Source organism: Kogia breviceps, chromosome 5, assembly GCF_026419965.1.
Source record: "Kogia breviceps isolate mKogBre1 chromosome 5, mKogBre1 haplotype 1, whole genome shotgun sequence".
In the NCBI taxonomy this organism is placed as follows: Eukaryota; Metazoa; Chordata; class Mammalia; order Artiodactyla; family Physeteridae; genus Kogia; species Kogia breviceps.
Window position 1 is genome coordinate 49705561 of NC_081314.1, and position 20113 is coordinate 49725673.

At 33.5% G+C, this 20113-nt stretch overlaps 1 protein-coding gene across 1 annotated transcript in view; it reads right to left on the reverse strand.

Annotated features, from left to right (window-relative positions):
* SI (sucrase-isomaltase) overlaps nt 1-20113 on the reverse strand; it is a 155228-nt gene that overhangs the window by 74666 nt on the left and 60449 nt on the right. Inside the window, exons 6-12 of the mRNA XM_059063987.2 lie at nt 13976-14127; nt 12615-12786; nt 11073-11172; nt 10020-10132; nt 6928-7053; nt 6154-6285; nt 5947-6066 (exon numbers count right to left, since the gene is read on the reverse strand). Of these exons, the coding sequence (XP_058919970.1) occupies nt 5947-6066; nt 6154-6285; nt 6928-7053; nt 10020-10132; nt 11073-11172; nt 12615-12786; nt 13976-14127 (915 nt within the window). The remainder of the gene's footprint in view (nt 1-5946; nt 6067-6153; nt 6286-6927; nt 7054-10019; nt 10133-11072; nt 11173-12614; nt 12787-13975; nt 14128-20113) is intronic.

Sequence of the window (20113 nt, forward strand, 5' to 3'; positions counted from 1 at the left end):
GTAAGTAGTAAAATTAAACCCATTTTACAGATGAGAAAAGTGATGAGCAAAGAAGTTTTTCAAGTCCACACCACTACTAAGTGGTATAGAAGGAATTCAAACCTAGGCAATCTCATATCTGTTTCCATGCTATTAAACACTACATGTACTATGCTAGCTCTTTATGATTTATGCTTCTTCAAATTATTTTACTTACTATTTAAAATAATGACATTCAACAAGAAGAATTCAATTTCAGATGTATTGGGATAAATAATATTGTTTTATATCCAAATTATGCATATTGGTTATCTGATCTGTCCATATTCAATAGGACAGGTCATAACAAAATGTATTCTGTGAGATATTAATGGGCATTATGGGGAGATATATTGAGCTTTGTTTCCTGGTGGAGCTCATAATTATTTGAAAAAAAACTTTCAGTAGTAATTTTAACTTTGATGAATGTGATAGAAAGTGATGGTCAAGATATTCTTTATTATTGTAAATAATGCTATCATAAAATGTTTTTATGAATTGATATTTTCTCCTGTTTTATTTCCTTTGATTAAATTACAGAAGTGGAATTATCAAGTCAATGTATCGAGAATCATTTTTTTTGTTGTTTTTTTATTCAAACAGAAAGTCACAAAAATTATAATCATCCTCAACAATTCACTCAGTCCCATGTAATTAATTTTTTTATCTTGATCTTTTGTTAGGACTTTTGTGAATTCATCAGTTTTCCATTAGAGTTCTGAAAATGCTTATTCATTCAGTTCAGCAGTATAGTCAGTTACCAGAAACCTGTACTTGTCAGAGTCTTATCCATGAATTCCTTGAAGATGAAACCCTTTTATAGGAACACTTTTGCAAAAGCAACAGAGTACACCCAGAACTGTCTCTAAATGACAAAAGACTTAAAAATGACCACAGTTAAAGATTTGAAGAAAGTTCATAATAATGCAATTGACAAGGAAATTTAGTTATTTCTGAGATATACATTTTAAGGTAATAACTAGAATTATGACTTATAACTTTATACCAGAACATATAAGACTTTTAGGAATTTCATGTAATGTCTGAAACATTTATATTAACATATTTCCATACAAATAACCCAAAGAAAGTTTAGTATTAGTTTTCTTTCTTTTTTTTGAATTTTATTTTATTTATTTTTTTACACAGCAGGTTCTTATTAGTCATCAATTTTATACACATCAGGGTATACAAGTCAATCCCAAGCGCCCAATTCAGCACACCACCATCCCCACACTTCCACGGCTTTCCCCCCTTGTCATCCATACGTTTGTTCTCTACATCTGTGTCTCAACTTCTGCCCTGCAAACCAGTTCATCTGTGCCATTTTTCTAGGTTCCACATACATGTGTTAATATACAATATTTGTTTTTCTCTTTCTGACTTACTTCACTCTGTATGACAGTCTCTAGGTCCATCCACATCTCAACAAATGACTCAATTTCGTTCCTTTTTATGGCTGAGCAATATTCCATTGTATATATGTACCACATCTTCTTTATCCATTTGTCTTTTGATGGGCATTTAGGTTACTTCCATGACCTGGCAATTGTAAATAGTGCTGCAATGAACATTGGGGTGCATGTGTCTTTTTGAATTATGGTTTTATCTGGGTATATGCCCAGTAGTGGGATTGTTGGATCATATGGTAATTCTATTTTTAGTTTTTTAAGGAACCTTCATACTGTTCTCCATAGTGGTTGTATCAATTTACATTCCCACCAAGAGTGCAAGAGGGTTCCATTTTCTCCACACCATCTCCAGTATTTGTTGTTTGTAGATTTTCTGATGATGCCCATTCTAACCCGTATGAGGTGATACCTCATTGTAGTTTTGATTTGCATTTTTCTAATAATTAGTGATGTTGAGCAGGTTTTCATGTGCTTTTTGGCCATCTGTATGTCTTCTTCGGAGAAATGTCCATTTAGGTCTTCTGCCCATTTTTGGATTGGGTTGTTTGTTTTTTTAAAATATTGAGCTGCACGAGCTGTTTATATATTTTGGAGATTAATCCTTGTTGATTCATTTGCAAATATTTTCTCCCATTCTGAGGGTTGTCTATTCGTCTTGTTTATGGTTTCCTTTGCTGGGCAAAAGCTTTTAAGTTCAATTAGGTCCCATTTGATTACTTTTGTTTCTATTTCCATTGCTTTTGGAGGTGGATCAAAAGAGATTTTGCTGTGATTTATGTCAAAGAGTTTTTCCTAAGTTTTTCTCTAAGAGTTTTACAGTGTCTGGTCTTACATTTAGGTCTCTAATTCATTTTGAGTTTATTTTTGTGTATGGTGATAGGGAGTGTTCTAATTTCATTCTTTTACATTTAGCTGTCCATTTTTCCCAGCACCACTTATTGAAGAGGCTGTCTTTTCTCCATTGCATATCCTTGCCTCCTTTGTCATAGATTAGTTGACCATAGGTGTGTGGGTTTATCTCTGGGCTTCCTCTCTTGTTCCATTGATCTATGTTTCTGTTTTTGTGCCGGTACCATATTGTCTTGATTACTGTAGCTTTGCAGTAAAGTTTGAAGTCAGGGAGTCTGATTCCACCAGCTCTGTTTTGTTCCCTTAAGACTGCTTTGGCTATTTGGGGTCTTTTGTGTCTTCATACAAATTTTAAGATTTTTTGTTCTAGTTCTGTAAAAAATGCCATTGGTAATTTGATAGGGATTTCATTGAATCTGTAGATTGCTTTGGGTAGTATAGTCATTTTCACAATATTGATTCTTCCAATTGAAGAACATGGTATATCTCTCCATCTGTTGGTATCATCTTTTTTTTTTTTTTTTTTTTTTTCGGTATGCGGGCCTCTCACCGCCGCGGCCTCCCCCGCCGCGGAGCACAGGCTCCGGACGCGCAGGCCCAGCGGCCATGGCTCACGGGCTCAGTCACTCCGCGGCACGTGGGATCCTCCCGGACCAGGGCATGAACCCGTGTCTCCTGCATCGGCAGGCGGATTCTCAACCACCGCGCCACCAGGGAAGCCCGTTGGTATCATCTTTAATTTCTTTCATCAGTGTCTTATAGTTTTCTGCATACAGGTCTTTTGTCTCCCTAGGTAGCTTTATTCCTAGGTTTTTGTTTGTTTGTTTGTTTGGTTTTTTTTTTTTTTTTTTTTTTTTTTTTTTGTGGTACACAGGCCTCTCTCTGTCGTGGCCTCTCCCATTGTGGAGCACAGGCTCCAAGGTGCAGGCTCAGTGGCCATGGCTCACGGGTCCAGCCGCTCCGCGGCATCTGGGATCCTCCCAGACCGGGGCACAAACCCGTGTGCCCTGCATCGGCAGGCGGACTCTAAACCACTGCGCCACCAGGAAAGCCTCCTATTCCTAGGTATTTTATTCGTTTTGTGGTAAATGGGAGTGTTTCCTTAATTTCTCTTTCAGATTTTGCATCATTAGTGTAGAGGAATGCCAGAGATTTCTGTGCATTAATTTTGGATCCTTCGGCTTTACCAAATTCATTAATTAGTTCTAGTAGTTTTCTGGTAGCATCATTAGGATTCTCTATGCATAATATCATGTCATCTGCAAATAGTGACAGTTTTATTTCTTCTTTTCCAATTTGTATTCCTTTTACTTCTTTTTCTTCTCTGTTGCCGTGATAGGACTTACAAAACTATGTTGAATAATAGTGGAGAAAGTGGACATCCTTGTCTTATTCCTGATCTTAGAGGAAATGCTTTCAGTTTTTCACCATTGAGAATGATGTTTACTGTGTGTTTGTCATATATGGCCTTTATTATGTTGAGGTAGGTTCCTTCTATGCCCACTTTCTGGAGAGTTTTTTATCATAAATGGGTGTTGAATTTTGTCAAAAGCTCTTTCTGAATCTATTGAGATGATCATATGGTTTTTATTCCTCAATTTGTTAATGTGGTGTATCACATTGATTGATTTGTGTATATTAAATAATACTTGCATCCCTGGGATAAATCCCACTTGATCATGTTGTATGACCCTTTTAATGTGTTGTTGGATTCAGTTTGCTAGTATTCTGTTGAGGATTTTTGTATCTATATTCATCAGTGATATTGGTCTGTAATTTTCTCTTTTTGTAGTATCTTTGTCTGGTTTTGTTGTCACAGTGATGGTGGCCTCATAGAATGAGTTTGGGAGTGTTCCTTCCTCTGTAATTTTTTGGAAGATTTTGAGAAGGATCGGTGTTAGCTCTTCTCTAAATGTTTGATAGAATTCACCTGTGAAGCCATCTAGTCTTGGACTTTTGTTTGTTGGAAGATTTTTAATCACAGTTTCAATTTCATTACTTGTGATTGGTCTGTTCACATTTTCTATTTCTTCCTGGTTCAGTCTCAGAAGGTTATACCTTTCTAAGAAATTTTTCCATTTCTTCCAGGTTGTCCATTTTGTTGGCAAAGAGTTGCTTGTAGTATTCTCTTAGGATGCTTTGTGTTTCTGTGGTGGCTGTTTTTACTTCGCCATATTCATTTTTAATTTTATTGATTTGAGTCCCCTCTCTCTTTTTCTTGATGATTCTAGCTAATGGTTTATCAATTTTGTTTTTCTTCTCAAAGAAGCAGCTTTTAGTTTTATTGATCTTTGCTATTGTTTTCTTCATTTCTCTTTCATTTATTTTTGCCCTGATCTTTATGATTTCTTTCCTTCTGCTAACTTTGGGTTTTGTTTGTTCTTTCTCTAGTTCCTTTTGTGTAAGGTTACATTGTTTATTTGATATTTTTCTTGTTTCTTGAGGTAGGCTTGTATAGCTATAACCTTTCCTCTTAGAACTGCTTTTGCTGCATCCCATAGGTTTTGGATCATTGTGTTTGCATTGTCATTTGTCTCTAGGTATTTTTTTATTTCCTCTTTGATTTCTCCAGTGACTTTTTGCTTATTTAGTAATGTATTGTTTAGCATCCATGTGTTCTGTTTTTTACATTTTTTTCCCTGTAATTGATTTCTAATCTCACAGTGTTGTGGTCAGAAAGATGCTTGGTTTGATTTCAATTTTCTTAAATTTACTGAGGCTTGATTTGTGACCCAAGATGTGATCTATCCTGGAGAATGTTCCATGTGCCCTTGAGAAGAAAGTGTAATCTGCTGTTTTGTAATGGAATGTCCTATAAATATTAATTAAATCTATCTGGTCTATTGTGTCATTTAAGCTTCTGTTTCCTTGTTTGTTTTCATTTTGGATGGTCTGTCCATTGGTGTAAGTGAGGTGTTAAAGACCCCCACTATTATTGTGTTACTTTCGATTTCCTGTTTTATAGCTGTTAGCAGTTGCCTTATGTATTGAGGTGCTCCTATGTTGGGTGTATATATATATTTATAATTGATGTATCTTCTTCTTGGATTTATCCCTTGATCATTATGTAGTGTCCTTCCTTGTCTCTTGTAACATTCTTTATTTTAAAGTCTATTTTTTCTGATATGAGTTTTTGATATGTCTTATAAAGTTGTCTCCAAAAGAATATTTGTTCTGGTTAAAAATTATGCCTTTTGGAGCTAGGCAGTTTCCTGACACTGCTCCTTATTAATTCTGTGACATGAGGTAAGTTACCTCACCTCTCTCAAATTCACTTTTTTCCACATGTAAAGTAATAATTTTAATCATAGCTAACTTATGATTTCATTGTGAAGATGTACACTATAAATCTTATTACCCTGCCTTTAAGTAGTCAGTTTATACATACAATTATTTTACATCAAATGATCAGAATTTTATAATAATCCAAATAATTTATCATATTTTTTATCATTAGTTTTGTTTATGCCACTGAAAATTATCTGTCTTTCTACAAAAACTGTTTTAGAGATCACTGAAATATTTCCTCTAAAATTTCTCTATGCAGTTAAATATCAAATCCAGATTTGAAAGCAAATAAACTCACACACACACACACTCAGAAACACTTTGCTGTTGCACAACAGAAAATCTGAGCAACACAAACTTAATGAATATCATTATTTACCTCTCCAATAATTGCTGTAGTCCCATCTGACTCATTTACCCACACATTTTGTGCATTTCCCCTTTCATAGGTTTCATATCCTGCTCCATTGGCACGTTTCTCTATGGAAATTGCAGGGTCCTAATAATTGAGAAAAGAAACTATAGAAAATCAATTAATTTACAAATGTGTAAATACTAAAACTTAATATATATAATCAGTTATTACCAATATGATGACATATTTCTGCCCATGGTCATGCAAATCTTGAACAAATTCAGGGAGACCATTAAATGCAACTTGATCATAAGTAAAGTCTTTCTTGTCTTCCATATAGTCAATATCAGTGACCTGTGTATCCTGAAAATTAGCAGAGTATATTTCAATAAACAGTACTGAAAGAACCCTTTAATCACCTCAACCTTTAAGTCTAAAGAATTTGCATTATAAATATAATGATTAAAAAGTAAATGAACTTAGATTTTTATTTCACTAAAGACACAATGGTATTGCTTATAAAACTAGTTTTTCTAATTCTAAAGTACAAAAGCATTAAATGATTATTCACATTTGTTTTAGTGATGATCACTAGATATGTATTAGGTCTATATATATATATATATATGTATATGTACATATATGGGTTCTTTGTATAAAAAACAAAACTGCACATTACATAAAATACATTAAAATTTTATTACATTAAAAAGTATACAAGCTCTAAAAAGAAAGTATATTTAAAAAACTGAGTGTAATTTTGTTCACACTTCAACATGTGTTCTAGTGTAGTATAACTCATAATCAGTTCTCAAAATTCAGGCAGGCCTGGACATTGCATATGGACATAATGTGTACTTTATCATTTAAAAAGCAGCTTAATAATTTATATTTATATCTATATGTATATGGTATATATGATAATCCTGACAATTTCCTACACTTATTATTATATGACAACATTTAACTTGAAATATATTCCCACAAACCCTTCATCCTACTTACAAATGGTATGCCAGCTTCCCGATTTCTTCGTACCACTTCTTTCACTACATCAAGTGACTTATAATTCCAGCGACTAAGTTGGAATCCAAGACTCCAATATGCTGGCATTGTTGGTCGTCCAATGAGCTTGAAGTAAACGGATATTTAATTAGTCTCAATAGTGAACATTAGAAACAAATATTAATATGCTTCTTATTGTTACATCTCTAGCATTGATTTGAGTTTAACTACATACTTTAAACAAAGATTTTGTGTCAGCATTCTAAATGTGTCCTGGATATTCTCTTAGAATTTTGTTATGAAACACTTAGCAAGTTTATGTTCTGTCACTCATCTTTTGTTAATTTTGTGTTAAAAAATCAGAAAGGTAGCACTTAAAAAAGTAGCATTTACAAAAGTATATTTTGCCCTGCATGGAAAGTTAAAAAAGAGAATAAAAGAATAGCATTAAAGAGATTTGAGAAAAAGAAAATTGTCCCACCACACTCCCACTTCTTGTAGCAACAAAATGAATGAATGAATGATCATCACATAAGAAAAAAAGATGTTTAAAGTATACAATTTCTATTCCCTTGCATTTTGGCACTTATTTCTCTCCGAGTTTGCAAAAATATTAATAAAATATGTTTCTACAAGGATCCCAGGCAGTTATTTCATAAGGTACTTATATTCACATGTAGGACACTGGTTTCTTCTCTCCCTCAAGGGCCAAATGGGCCCTTCTCCTCCCACTCTCTGGTGACCCAAGCAGGCTCAGTGAAAACTCACAACAGAGCACCAATGTCTCATCAAAACAGAGCACAGGATTTTGCACATGGAAAGATGAGTGCAACTGATATTAAGTTTTTTCACCAAAAACTAAGTATTAGGTTACATTAAGACAAATATCTTATTTGGCATGATGGGTTTTCTTTGGTTTAGGTATTTATACATATTTATATATGTTTATATATATGTATCTTTATGTAATATACATTTTTTTGGATCCATGATTTCTTCATCATGTATGTCTAAAAAGTGCTATGGGCAAGACGGGAATAAAGACGCAGACCGACTAGAGAATGAACTTGAGGATACGGGGAGGGGGAAGGGTAAGCTGGAACAAAGTGAGAGAGTGGCATGGACATATATATACTACCAAATGTAAAATAGATAGCTAGGAGGCAGCAACCACATAGCACAGGGAGATCAACTCGGTGCTTTGTGACCACCTAGAGGGGTGGGAGGGAGGGAGATGCAAGAAGGAAGAGATATGGGGATATATGTATAACTGATTCACTTTGTTATAAAGCAGAAACTAAGACACTATTGTAAAGCAATTATACTCTAATAAAGATGTTAAAAAAAGTGCTATGTAAAAATTAAAAAAATACTCAGGTTATTGTATTCTATTAAATTTTAGCATTAAATTAATTTTAAAAAACTTGGTATCAAATAAAACTCCCCCAAAACTCAGTATGTTTAAACTCTATTCATAAACACCTTATGTTCCATTGAACTTCTTTAAAGATTTGGACATGTGATTGAAATTTCTGTGTGTGTATTATATGTATCACATAATTTATTTTCATAAGTGTATAAAACATGTTTTATTATATTATATTATGTACTATTCATCTTATACCTTATATGTATACATTATCTTTAACACTTATGAAATGATCTAGTCATTCAAATGCATTGTTTTAAATTTTGACATACTCGGACCACTACTGTATTAATTTATACAGAGCGGATAATTTGTTTTTCTTCAAACAAGAGGTAGTTTCTTTTGCCTCTCTCTACATAATTTGAGCCCCATTGAAATGCAGCAGTGATTAATAGTGCTATATTCTAAACAAGTCATTTTTCTTATTTTTTAAATTCAAGCTTCTACAAGTCTGCCCATAAAATGATGTATGCAAATGGACTTCTATATCACATGAATGCTGCATTCTCATGTCAAACATGACTCAAACTCAACTACTGCTGACCACAGACTTCACCCGGCATGTAATAGACAACTATCCCAACTAATATTTCACAAGTAAAATATAGAATTCTTACAAAAATGTGCTATCCCCTCTTTTGATGGTGTGATAACTGTATACAATAACTATGATTTCATATTATAGAGACTGTAAATTTTGTTGCCTTTCTGAAATTCACATTTATGAACAGCAATTTGGGAATTGCTAGACATTGTAAATTATTCAATTGTGTAAAACCCTATCTACTTTTATTTCAGGTTTTTAGATCCTAACTAAAGTTTTTGATAGTAATTGCTTCTCTTCTGAGAGCATTTTGAAAATGGGACTTATATGTCATGAGATTTATCAATAAAACAAATTTTATAAATAGGCATGATACTTAACTCTTATATCTATAAAATTTATTTATTTTCCATAATAACACCAGAAATTATATACACTAACAGTCACAGGAGAACAATTTACATGGGAGAAATGTCTAGAATTAGGCTCAAAATAAGCCTTGGATTCCTCACCTTTCTAAGGTCCATCTTGGGCTCAGGTACACTAAGATGCTATTTAATAGGTAAATGAGAGTTGTTTAGACAGTAACCTCAAGAAGTTAAGACTTCAGACTATGTTTCAATATCTGTCCTTCTAAGCCTGAGTGTCAGAGCCAATTTTCCTGGAATTTACCTATGGTACATTAACAGCAAGTTTCACTAGCCTTCCTCATAACTCACTCGTCTCTAAGATTCTTATCAAACGGATGCATGACCTATATGTCCATTACCTATCCTCAGACTTGAAGATAAGATACTTCCTTTTGTTTTATCCCACCAAAGAAGGTCATGAATAAGTAAACATTTAATATGCAACATCTCAAAGGAATCCAACTACTGAACTCACCTGCCTAGAAGCAAGAAACAACCTGATATCTGAAATGTAGACATCTAAATATACCTAGGTGTCACTGTATATCAAAAACAAAAACAAAACCACTTTCTCATATCTGAAAAATGGTAAGGTTTAAAAATATATTTAGCTAAGAGCCCTCAAATATCTTAGCTAAAATCATTTTAATATGTAGACATGTTTGAAAGTATGGTAGAAAAAATTTTATAAAAAAAACTTGAAACACACCTCTTGATACTGTTGAACTACTTGTTCTGGAGTATCTCCTAGAAAAATGTAAAAGTCTAGAATGCCACCTGTAACTCTGTAAGTTACTATTGGAGTAGGCTGGATGAAAATCTCTACAAAACAAAAATTGGAAAAGCATATGTAAATAGTAAACATGTACATCTGATAAAATAATTGCAATGTCTATTTAAAGTACTTTGTATTAATCACATAGTTTTACAGTTTTTTTAAATGATTAAGATAAGGTATTGAAGATAAGAATATAGGAGAAAAGTGGAATGCCACCATACATGAGGTTTAAGAAAGGATATTCCAGATGCTTCCTTTTACAGATGTTGGCAAAAGCTCCTCTAGAAACTGCTTAGCAGGGGATAGAGGATCCATCTTTTTACAACATAAGGATTTCTTTTTAAAATTGCATTTCAATTGGTTATTTTAATTGAAGATTCTGTGAAACATCATATTATCACATGTTGATTTCTAAGAAAAAAACTACATAGGTTTTTAATTTGTCTATATGCAAGACATAGTAATTGTCAGAATAACCATATGGTATACAGCTCTTGATTAAATTTTTGTAGTTTTTACTATCACTGATCCACCTATCCAATTTAGGTATTGCATTATTCACAACATTAAAAAACAAAAGGTTCTACACTATTTGAATTATGATAAGATTAAAAAGATCATTCTTGCTTCTTTTATCCCCATATAGACCTTTCTCTTTTTTATCTGGAGTGACATATTAACTTATCTTAACAAATGAGGTTATGTGAATGGGAATATTCATTTGTATGGATGTGTTCAGTGTTCTTCTGGAGGGAAAATCAAGTGCCTGAATATCACAATATAGCATACTTTCTCTCAAACAGAAGCACAGATATGCAAAAATCCATGTCTCACTAACTACAAAATCTGCTTATAATAATTTCACCTTCTAAATAGTAACAACAAAGTTTACTCTGGTATACAATACCTATGATTGGTATGAAGAAAGAGCAGTTAAACGTTTCAAGTCTCATTTAAATATATCATCAGATAAATTACTCTTACCCATTGCATTGCTGTTCATTAAGAAAACACCAAATGACTTTCCAGAAGTATCTTCAATGCACATGAAGAATGTTTGATGGCCATATAAATTATTATTATTCTATAAGGCATAAATTTATTTAAAATAAAAAGATTATACACTGAAAATGGACTTTATGGATTCCAATTTATTCTTGTAATTTACTCTTCATATTTAACTTACTCCCATACTCCTATAACAATTTTCTCTATATAAGTACCATATGAAATATTGTAGCACAAAAAACATTGAACTTATTTTAATTATTAATACATTAAGATATAAATATATAACTATATATTATACTATTAATAGTTTACTTTCTTTTATGTTTTATTATGATTAAATGAGTTTTAATAAGATATTAATCAACTATACTTCAATTAAAGAAAAAAAGCTATCCGTGATAGGGTAATAGCATGCTTATCCATTATGTTTCATGTATGCCCAAGGTATTATAGGGAATTCCAAAATGATGTCCACCCTCATAGATCTTTTGCAGTACAGTCGTTGAGAGCTGATGAGTAGATGAAGTGGTGGAGGAAAATTGGAAATGAACTTAAAAAGTGAAAGAAGAAAGACTTCTTGGCTGATTGGGTATGGAAGTTCAAAGGAAAGATGTATGAAAATAGCTATGCGGTATTTATTAGCCTGGTATTTATTAGGTGTTTATTATAGACAGTGATGCTGTAAACAAAGATTGGCAAAATTTGTTAATATTTTTGTATGAAATGAAGGTCTTTAGAACAACTCACATTCATTTTGAGCAATGAAAGAGCATCAGCATTTTAAAAATCATTAACATTTGACTCAAAGCAATCATGAATGAATAAAAAAAGGTTTTTTAATGGTATGGTTTTTGTCCCGAAGAGTCGCATATTCTAGAAGTATAGACAAATGTATACACAAATAATACACTGTGATGGTTGTCATATTAAAATATGAATAAAGGGTTAGAAAGTAAAGATTAATTCTGCATGGAGGAGTCTGGGAAAAGTTCTTATGAGGTGAAACCAACCGAGCTATCAATGACTTGTATAATTAATAAAGAACTTCAAGGTTTAGCACTTGCAAAGAGAACCAACCTCTTGTGAAAATATGTGAACTTAAGAAAGATGATCATATGTTATGGTAAAGGAAAAAGTGGGTATAGATGCAGGACATGATGTCCAATAGATAGGCAGACACCATATCATACATACAAAACCATGTAAAGCAAGGTGTTTGGAATTATTCTTGTGCAATAACTAACCCTGGATAGGTTTAAGTATAAGAGTGGAATGATAAAATATAAAAGTTAAAATCAAAAGAAAACATTCCTAAATTGGAAATATCTTTTAAAATATTCATAAAATCAGTTGGTCACTTAATTATTTTAGGACTTTGATATCAATCCTCACCCCTAAAGTAAACAAGCTTCTGAAATGTGTATCACTGACATCAAATAAATAATGGCTTCAAACAGGCTAAAATTATCCTCAAATATACCTATTTTATTTATAACAAGAAAGAGAGTGGCTTACATCACCAGGAAGTTGATCCCGAGTAAAAATTGGCCATGTTTTCCAATATAAATCATGACGAAATCTCTTATGAATATGTTCCCCAATACCATAAATATATTCACTGGAAAGTCTGGCTGAGATCTGTAAATACTGGTCAGAGTATACCAGTGGACCAATGCTGGTGTCAAACCTGTAGCATGAAATAAATAAATAAATGAGCTAGAAACATATAAAATGTTCTACTAAATACAGGTCTATGTTATCATCCAGAATATTGCATTTTAAATATGTCAGTCTTTAGCTATGATCAATTCTTAGTAACACATGAATTTTATACCATAACCAGAACTTGTTAATTCCATCAACACAATTTGTTTCATCATCATCAATATGATTCTTCACATGCATTCTCTCCTTTTATCTTCACCAAAATCCTAAAGCAGAGCTACCATTATAAATTTCATTTCACAAATGACACAAATTGGACAAATTTATTCATGTTTTAAGGTTAGGCAGTAGAGCCAAATTTCAGACATAGTTCTGCTTTTCTCCAGAGACAGAGTTTTAAAATACAGTACTATACTGGTTTCCGTACCTCTAATATATATATTAAAATTAAGTTGAAAATTATTTTTCCAAAAAGAGAAAGGTTACATGTTTTATGCATATCAAATATATACTCTGAGAAATGTTAAACAGCATTTCTTTTGTGATTTAACATAAACTCAATTGCAAGTTATTAAAATATATTTACAGAAAATAATTGCTGATATTCAGTCTTGACAATTGTTTAATTAACCTTTCTTGGAGATTCAAGAGTTATAATCTTGAAAGTTATTATATTCTTTGCAAAAAATATCCCTCAAAATACATTTATAATGAAGGCATTCAGGTAATATTTAAATTAATATATGTATAGTATTTAAATTTATTATATGTTAATATATACTCAATTTAATTTCATACATATATATGAAAAATCCTCTAATTGTACTATGGAAATTCATCACTCTCTGCTTAGTAACTATTTGACACTTCAAACTGACAACAGAATATGATAAATAATGGGGAAAAGACACAACAGGAGTTTAAGTATGCAAAAATATAAACAAGACTTATATTGTATCAGTAATGCTCTTCACCTTCAACTTTCGTTGGCCCCATTTCTATACTTTCGTTCATGTTCTTATTACTTTATTCCATGAGAAATTAAAATCTCTTTAACATTATAATCTTTAAAACATGTACACCCACCCTCTTTTGGGAGGAAATTTAATATTTCTGAAAATGCCTTAAAATTAAGACTTTCATAATTCTATGATAACATAATAAAATTGACCAATTATTTAATCTTTTATTAATATAAAATAATTACTTACAAAAGTCTATCATTGCTTTTTCTATAAACTTTAATGCTAAATGGATTGTCTATAAACTTCAAATCATACAATGTGTCAGAAGCTGCAGTTCCACTAAATTCTTTTACAAACTGATGAGGAACTTCATATCTTCTATTATTTGGATCAGTAATCTGCAAAGATTTTGAAAAATTAGCATTATTTGATTCAAAACTGTTATTTAATTTTTCAATTCTGAACTAAGTATTAAAGGTGAGCTCTAAACATGAAATAATACATTTAATAATTTTATAGATGAGTTATTAATCTAGTCATAAACTTAACTTTAATGTTGCTGAATGGCTATGCACAGAATAAATTGTAAAGGAATTAATAGAATTTGTTGGTCATAATGGTACTATATCAAATAAAAATTTTTATTGACCAATATAAAAAAATAATGATAGTATTAGTAAATATGGATTCTTGAATACTGGGTTTTTGTAATTTAATTATCCTTGTTACATTTCAGTGATCACCTGCTTAAAAATCCAGCAAGAATTTTGAATTTTGTTTAAAATAAAATCTTAATTTTTGTGAAATTGTGGCTAAAAGGTAATGTACAAAGGATATAGTGTTTTCACTGCCAAATCCGAAAGACGATACTAATAAACTACTTGGTAAAAAACAGCAGAAATTAGTTTCTTTAAAATCATGACTAGAGCACTCCCTCTTGTGAGGGCACCGGAATCACAACTAATTAACGAACAGCCATCAGCAGGAAGACATTGGAACTCATCAAAAAATACCCAACATCCAAAGACAAAGGAGAAGCCTCAGTGAGACGGTAGGAGGGGTGCAATCACAATAAAAATCATATCCCATAGGCACTGGGTGGGTGACTCACAAACTGGAGAACAATTATACCACAGAAGTCTACCCACTAGAGTGAAAGTTCTGAGCCCCACATCAGGCTCCTGAGCCTAGGGGTATGGCAATGTGATGAGGAATTCCCAGAGAATCAGACTTTGAAGGCTAGTGGGATTTGATTGCAGGACGTCAACAGGAATGAGGGAAACAGAGACTCTACTCTTGGAGGGCACAAACAAAGTAGTGTGCACATAAGGACCCAGGAGAAAGGAGCAGTGACCCCATAGGAGACTGAACCAGACCTACCTGCTGGTTTGGAGGGTCTCCTGCGGAGGTGGGGAGTGGCTGTAGCTCACCATGGGGACAAGGACACTGGCAGCAGAAGTTCTGGGAAGTACTCCTTGGCATGGGCCCTTCCAGAGTTTGCCATTAGCCCCACCAAAGAGCCTGTAGCCTCCAGTGCTCAGTCACCTCAGGCCAAACAACCAACAGGGAGGGAACTCAGCCCCACCTACCAGCAGACAAGTGCATTAAAGTTTTACTGAACTCTGCTGACCAGAGTAAAATCTAGCTCTACCCACAACCAGTCCCTCCCATCAGGAAGCTTTCACAAGCCTCCTAGATGGCCTCATCCACCAGAAGGCAGACAGTAGAAACAAAAAGAACTACAATCCTTCCACCTGTGGAAGGAAAACCACATTCACAGAAAGAGAGACAAAATGAAAAGGTAGAGGACTATGTACCAAATGAAGGAACAAGATAAAAACCCAGAAAAATGCTAAATAAAGTGGAGATAGGCAACCTTCCAGAAAAAGAATTCAGAATAATGATACGGAAGATGATCCAGGAACTTGGAAAAATAATAGAGGCAAAGATTGAGAAGGTGCAAGAAATGTTTAACAAAGACCTAGAGGTATTAAAGAACAAACAGACATAGATGAACAATACAATAACTGAAATGAAAAATACACTAGAAGGAATCAATAGCAGAATAACTGAGTCAGAAGAACGGATAAGTTACCTGAAAGATAGAATGGTAGGCTGCACTGCCATGGAACTGAATAGAGAAAAAAGAATGAAAAGAAACAAAGAGAGCCTAAGAGACATCTGCGACAATATAAAATGCACCAACATTCATAATATAGGGGTCCCAGAAGGAGGAGAGAGAGAGAGAGAGGACCCGAGAAAATATTTGAAGAGATTATAGTCAAAAACTTCCCTAACATGGGAAAGGAAATAGCCACCTAAGTCCAGGAAGTGCAGAGAGTCCCAGGCAGGATAAACCCAAGGAGAAACCAGGCGAGACACATGGTAATCAAACTGACAAAAATTAAAGGAAAAGAAAAACTATTAAAGGCAACAAGGGAAAAATGACAAATAACATACAAGGGAAATCCCATAAGGTTAACAGCTAATTTCTTGGCAGAAGCTCTACAAGCCAGAAGGGAGTGGCATGATATATTTAAGTGATGAAAGGAAAGGAAAACTATTTTCTTTCTAAAGGAAAGAACCTACAACCAAGATTACTCTACCCGGCAAGGATCACATTCAGATTCAATGGAGATATCAAAGCTTTAGAGACAAGCAAAAGCTAAGAGAATTCAGCACCACCAAACCAGCTCTACAACAAATGCTAAAGGAACTTTTCTAACTGGGAAACACAAGAGAAGAAAATGACCTACAAAACAAACCCAAAACAATTAAGAAAATGGTAACAGGAACATACATATTGATAATTACCTTAAATGTGTATGGATTAAATGCTCTAACCAAAAGGCACAGGTTCACTGAACGGATACAAAAGGAAGACACATATATATGCTGTCTACAAGAGACCCACTTCAGACCTAGGGACACATACAGACTGAAAGTGAGGGGTTGGCAAAAGATATTCCATGCAAATGGAAATCAAGAGGAGTAGCAATACTCATATCAGAAAAAATAGACTTTAAAATAGAGAATGTTACAAGAGACAAGGAAGGACACTACATAATAATCAAGGGATCAATCCAAGAAGAAGATGTAACAATTATAAATACATATGCACCCAACATAGCAGCACCTCAAAAAATAAGTCAAATGCTAACAGCTACAAAAGAGGGAATTGGCAGTAACACAACAATAGTGTGGGACTTTAACACCTCACTTACACCAATGGGCAGATCATCCAGAGAGAAAATTAATAAGGAAACACAAGCTTTAAATGACACAATAGACCAGATAGATTTAATTGATATGTATAGGACATTCCATCCAAAAACAGCATATTACACTTTCTGCTCAAGTACACATGGAACATTCTCCAGGATAGATCACATCTTGGGTCACAAATCAAGCCTCAGTAAATTTAAGAAAATTGAAATCATATCAAGCATGTTTTCTGACAACAACACTATGGGATTAGAAATCAATTACAGGGACTAACGCATAAAAAACACAAACACATGGAGGCTAAACAATATGTTGCTAAATAACCAAGAGATCACTGAAGATATCAAAGAGGAAATCAAAAAATATCTAGAGACAAATGACAATGAAAAAACGATGATCCAAAACCCATGGGATGCAGCAAAAGCAGCTCTAAAAGGGAAGTATATAGCAATACAATCCTACCTCAAGAAACAAGAACAATCTCAAATAAACAATCTAACATTACACCTAAAAGGAACTACAGAAAGAAGAATAAATAAAACCCAAAGTTAGTAGAAGGAAAGAAATCATAAAGATCAGAGCAGAAATAAATGAAATAGAAACAAAGAAAACAATAGCAAAGATCAGTACTAAAAGCTGGTTCTTTGAGAAGATAAACAAAACTGATAAACCTTTAGCCAGACTCATCAAGAAAAAGTAGGAGAGGACTCAAAACAATAAAATTAGAAATGAAAAGTAGAAGTTACAATGGACATCACAGAAATACAAACATCATAAGAGACTACTAAAAGCAAATTTATGCCAATAAAATGGACAACCTGGAAGAAATGGACAAATTCATAGAAAGCTATAAGCTTCCAAGACTGAACCAGGAAGAAATAGAAAATATGAACAGACCAGTCACAAGCACTGAAACTGAAACTGTGATTAAAATCTTCCAACAAACAAAAGTCCAGGACCAGACGGTTAAAGTGAATTTTACCAAACATTTAGAGAAGAGCTAACACCCATCTTTCTCAAACTCTTCCAAAAAATTGCAGAGGATGGAACACTCCCAAACTCATTCTACGAGGCCACCATCACCCTGATACCAAAACCAGACAAAGATACTACACAAAAAGAAAACGACACACCAACATCACTGATGAATATAAATGCAAAAATCCTTAGCAAAATACTAGCAAACAGAATACAACAACTCCTTAAAAGTGTCATACACCATATCAAGTGGGATTTTTCCCAAGGATGAAAGCATTCTTCAATATACACAAATCAATCAATGTGATACACCATATTAACAAACTGAAGAATAAAAAACATATGATCATCTCAGTATATGCAGAGAAAACGTTTGACAAAATTCAACACCCATTTATGATAAAAATCCTCCAGAAAGTAGGCATAGAGGGAACCTACCTCAAAAAAATAAAGGCCATATATGACAAACCCACAGCAAACATCATTCTCAATGGAGAAAAACTGAAAGCATTTCCTCTAAGATCAGAAACAAGACAAGGATGTCCACTTTCACCACTATTATTCAACATAGTTTTGGAAGTCCTAGCCATGGCAATCAGAGAAGAAAAAGAAACGAAAGGAATACAAATTGGAAAAGAAATAAAACTGTCACTGTTTGCAGATGACATGATACTATACATAGATAATCCTAAAGAAGCCACCAGAAAACTGCTAGAGCTAATCAATGAATTTTGTAAAGTTGCAGGATACAAAATTAATGCACAGAAATCTCTTGCATTCCTATGTACTAACAATGAAAGATCAGAAAGAGAAATTAAGGAAACACTTCCATTTATCATTGCAACAAAATGAATAAAATACCTAGGAGTAAACCTACCTATGAAATTAAAAGACCTGAACTCAGAAAACTATAAGACACTGATGAAAGAAATCAAAGATGACACAAACAGATGGAGAGATAGACCATATTCTTGGGTTGGAGGAATCAATATTGTGAAAATGACTATTTTACCTAAAGCAATCTACAGATTCAGTGCAATCCCTATCAAATTACCAAAAACATTTTTTTTTACAGAACTAGAACAAGAACATTTTAAAATTTGTATGGACACAAAAGACCCCGAATAGCCAAAGCAGTCTTGAGCGGAAAAATGGACCTAGAGGAATCAGACACGCTGACTTCAGACTATACTACAAATCTATGGTAATCAAGACAATATGGTACTGGCACAAAAACAGATCAATGGAAAAGGATAGAAAGCCCAGAGATAAACCCAGGCACCTATGGTCAACTAATCTATGACAAAGAAGGCAAGGATATACAATGGAGAAAAGACAGTCTCTTCAATAAGTGGTGCTGAGAAGACTGGACAGCTACATGTAAAATAATGAAATTAGAACACTGCCTAACACCATACACAAAAATAAACTCCTAATGGATTAAAGACCTAAATGTAAGACCGTACACTATAAAACTCTTAGAGGAAAACATAGGAAGAACACTCTTTGACATAAATCACAGCAAGATCCTTTTTGACCCACCTCCTAGAGTAATGGAAATAAAAACAAAAATAAACAAATGGGACCTCATGAAACTTAAAAGCTTTTGCACAGCAAAGGAAACTATAAACAAAATATAATGACCACCCTCAGAATGGGAGATAACTTTTGCAAATGAATCAACAAACAAAGGATTAATCTCCAAAATATATAGACAGCTCATTCAGCTTAATAAAAATAAAAAACAACCCAATAAAAAAATGGGCAGAAGATCTAAACAGACATTTCTCCAGAGAAGACATACAGACGGCCAAGAGACACATGAAAAGCTGCTCAACATCACTAATTATTAGAGAAATGCAAATCAAAACTACAATGAGGTATCACCTCACACCACTTAGAATGGGCATCATCAGAAAATCTACAAACAACAAATACTGGAAAGGGTGTGAAGAAAAGGGAACCCTCTTGCATTCTTGGTGGGAATGTAAATTGATACAACCACTATGGAGAACAGTATGAAAGTTCCTTAAAAAAATAAAAAATATGACTACCATATAACCCAGCAATCCCACTACTGGGCATATACCCAGAGAAAACCATAATTCAAAAAGACACATGCACCCCAGTGTTCATTGCAGCACTATTTACAACAGCCAGGTCATGGAAGTAACCTAAATG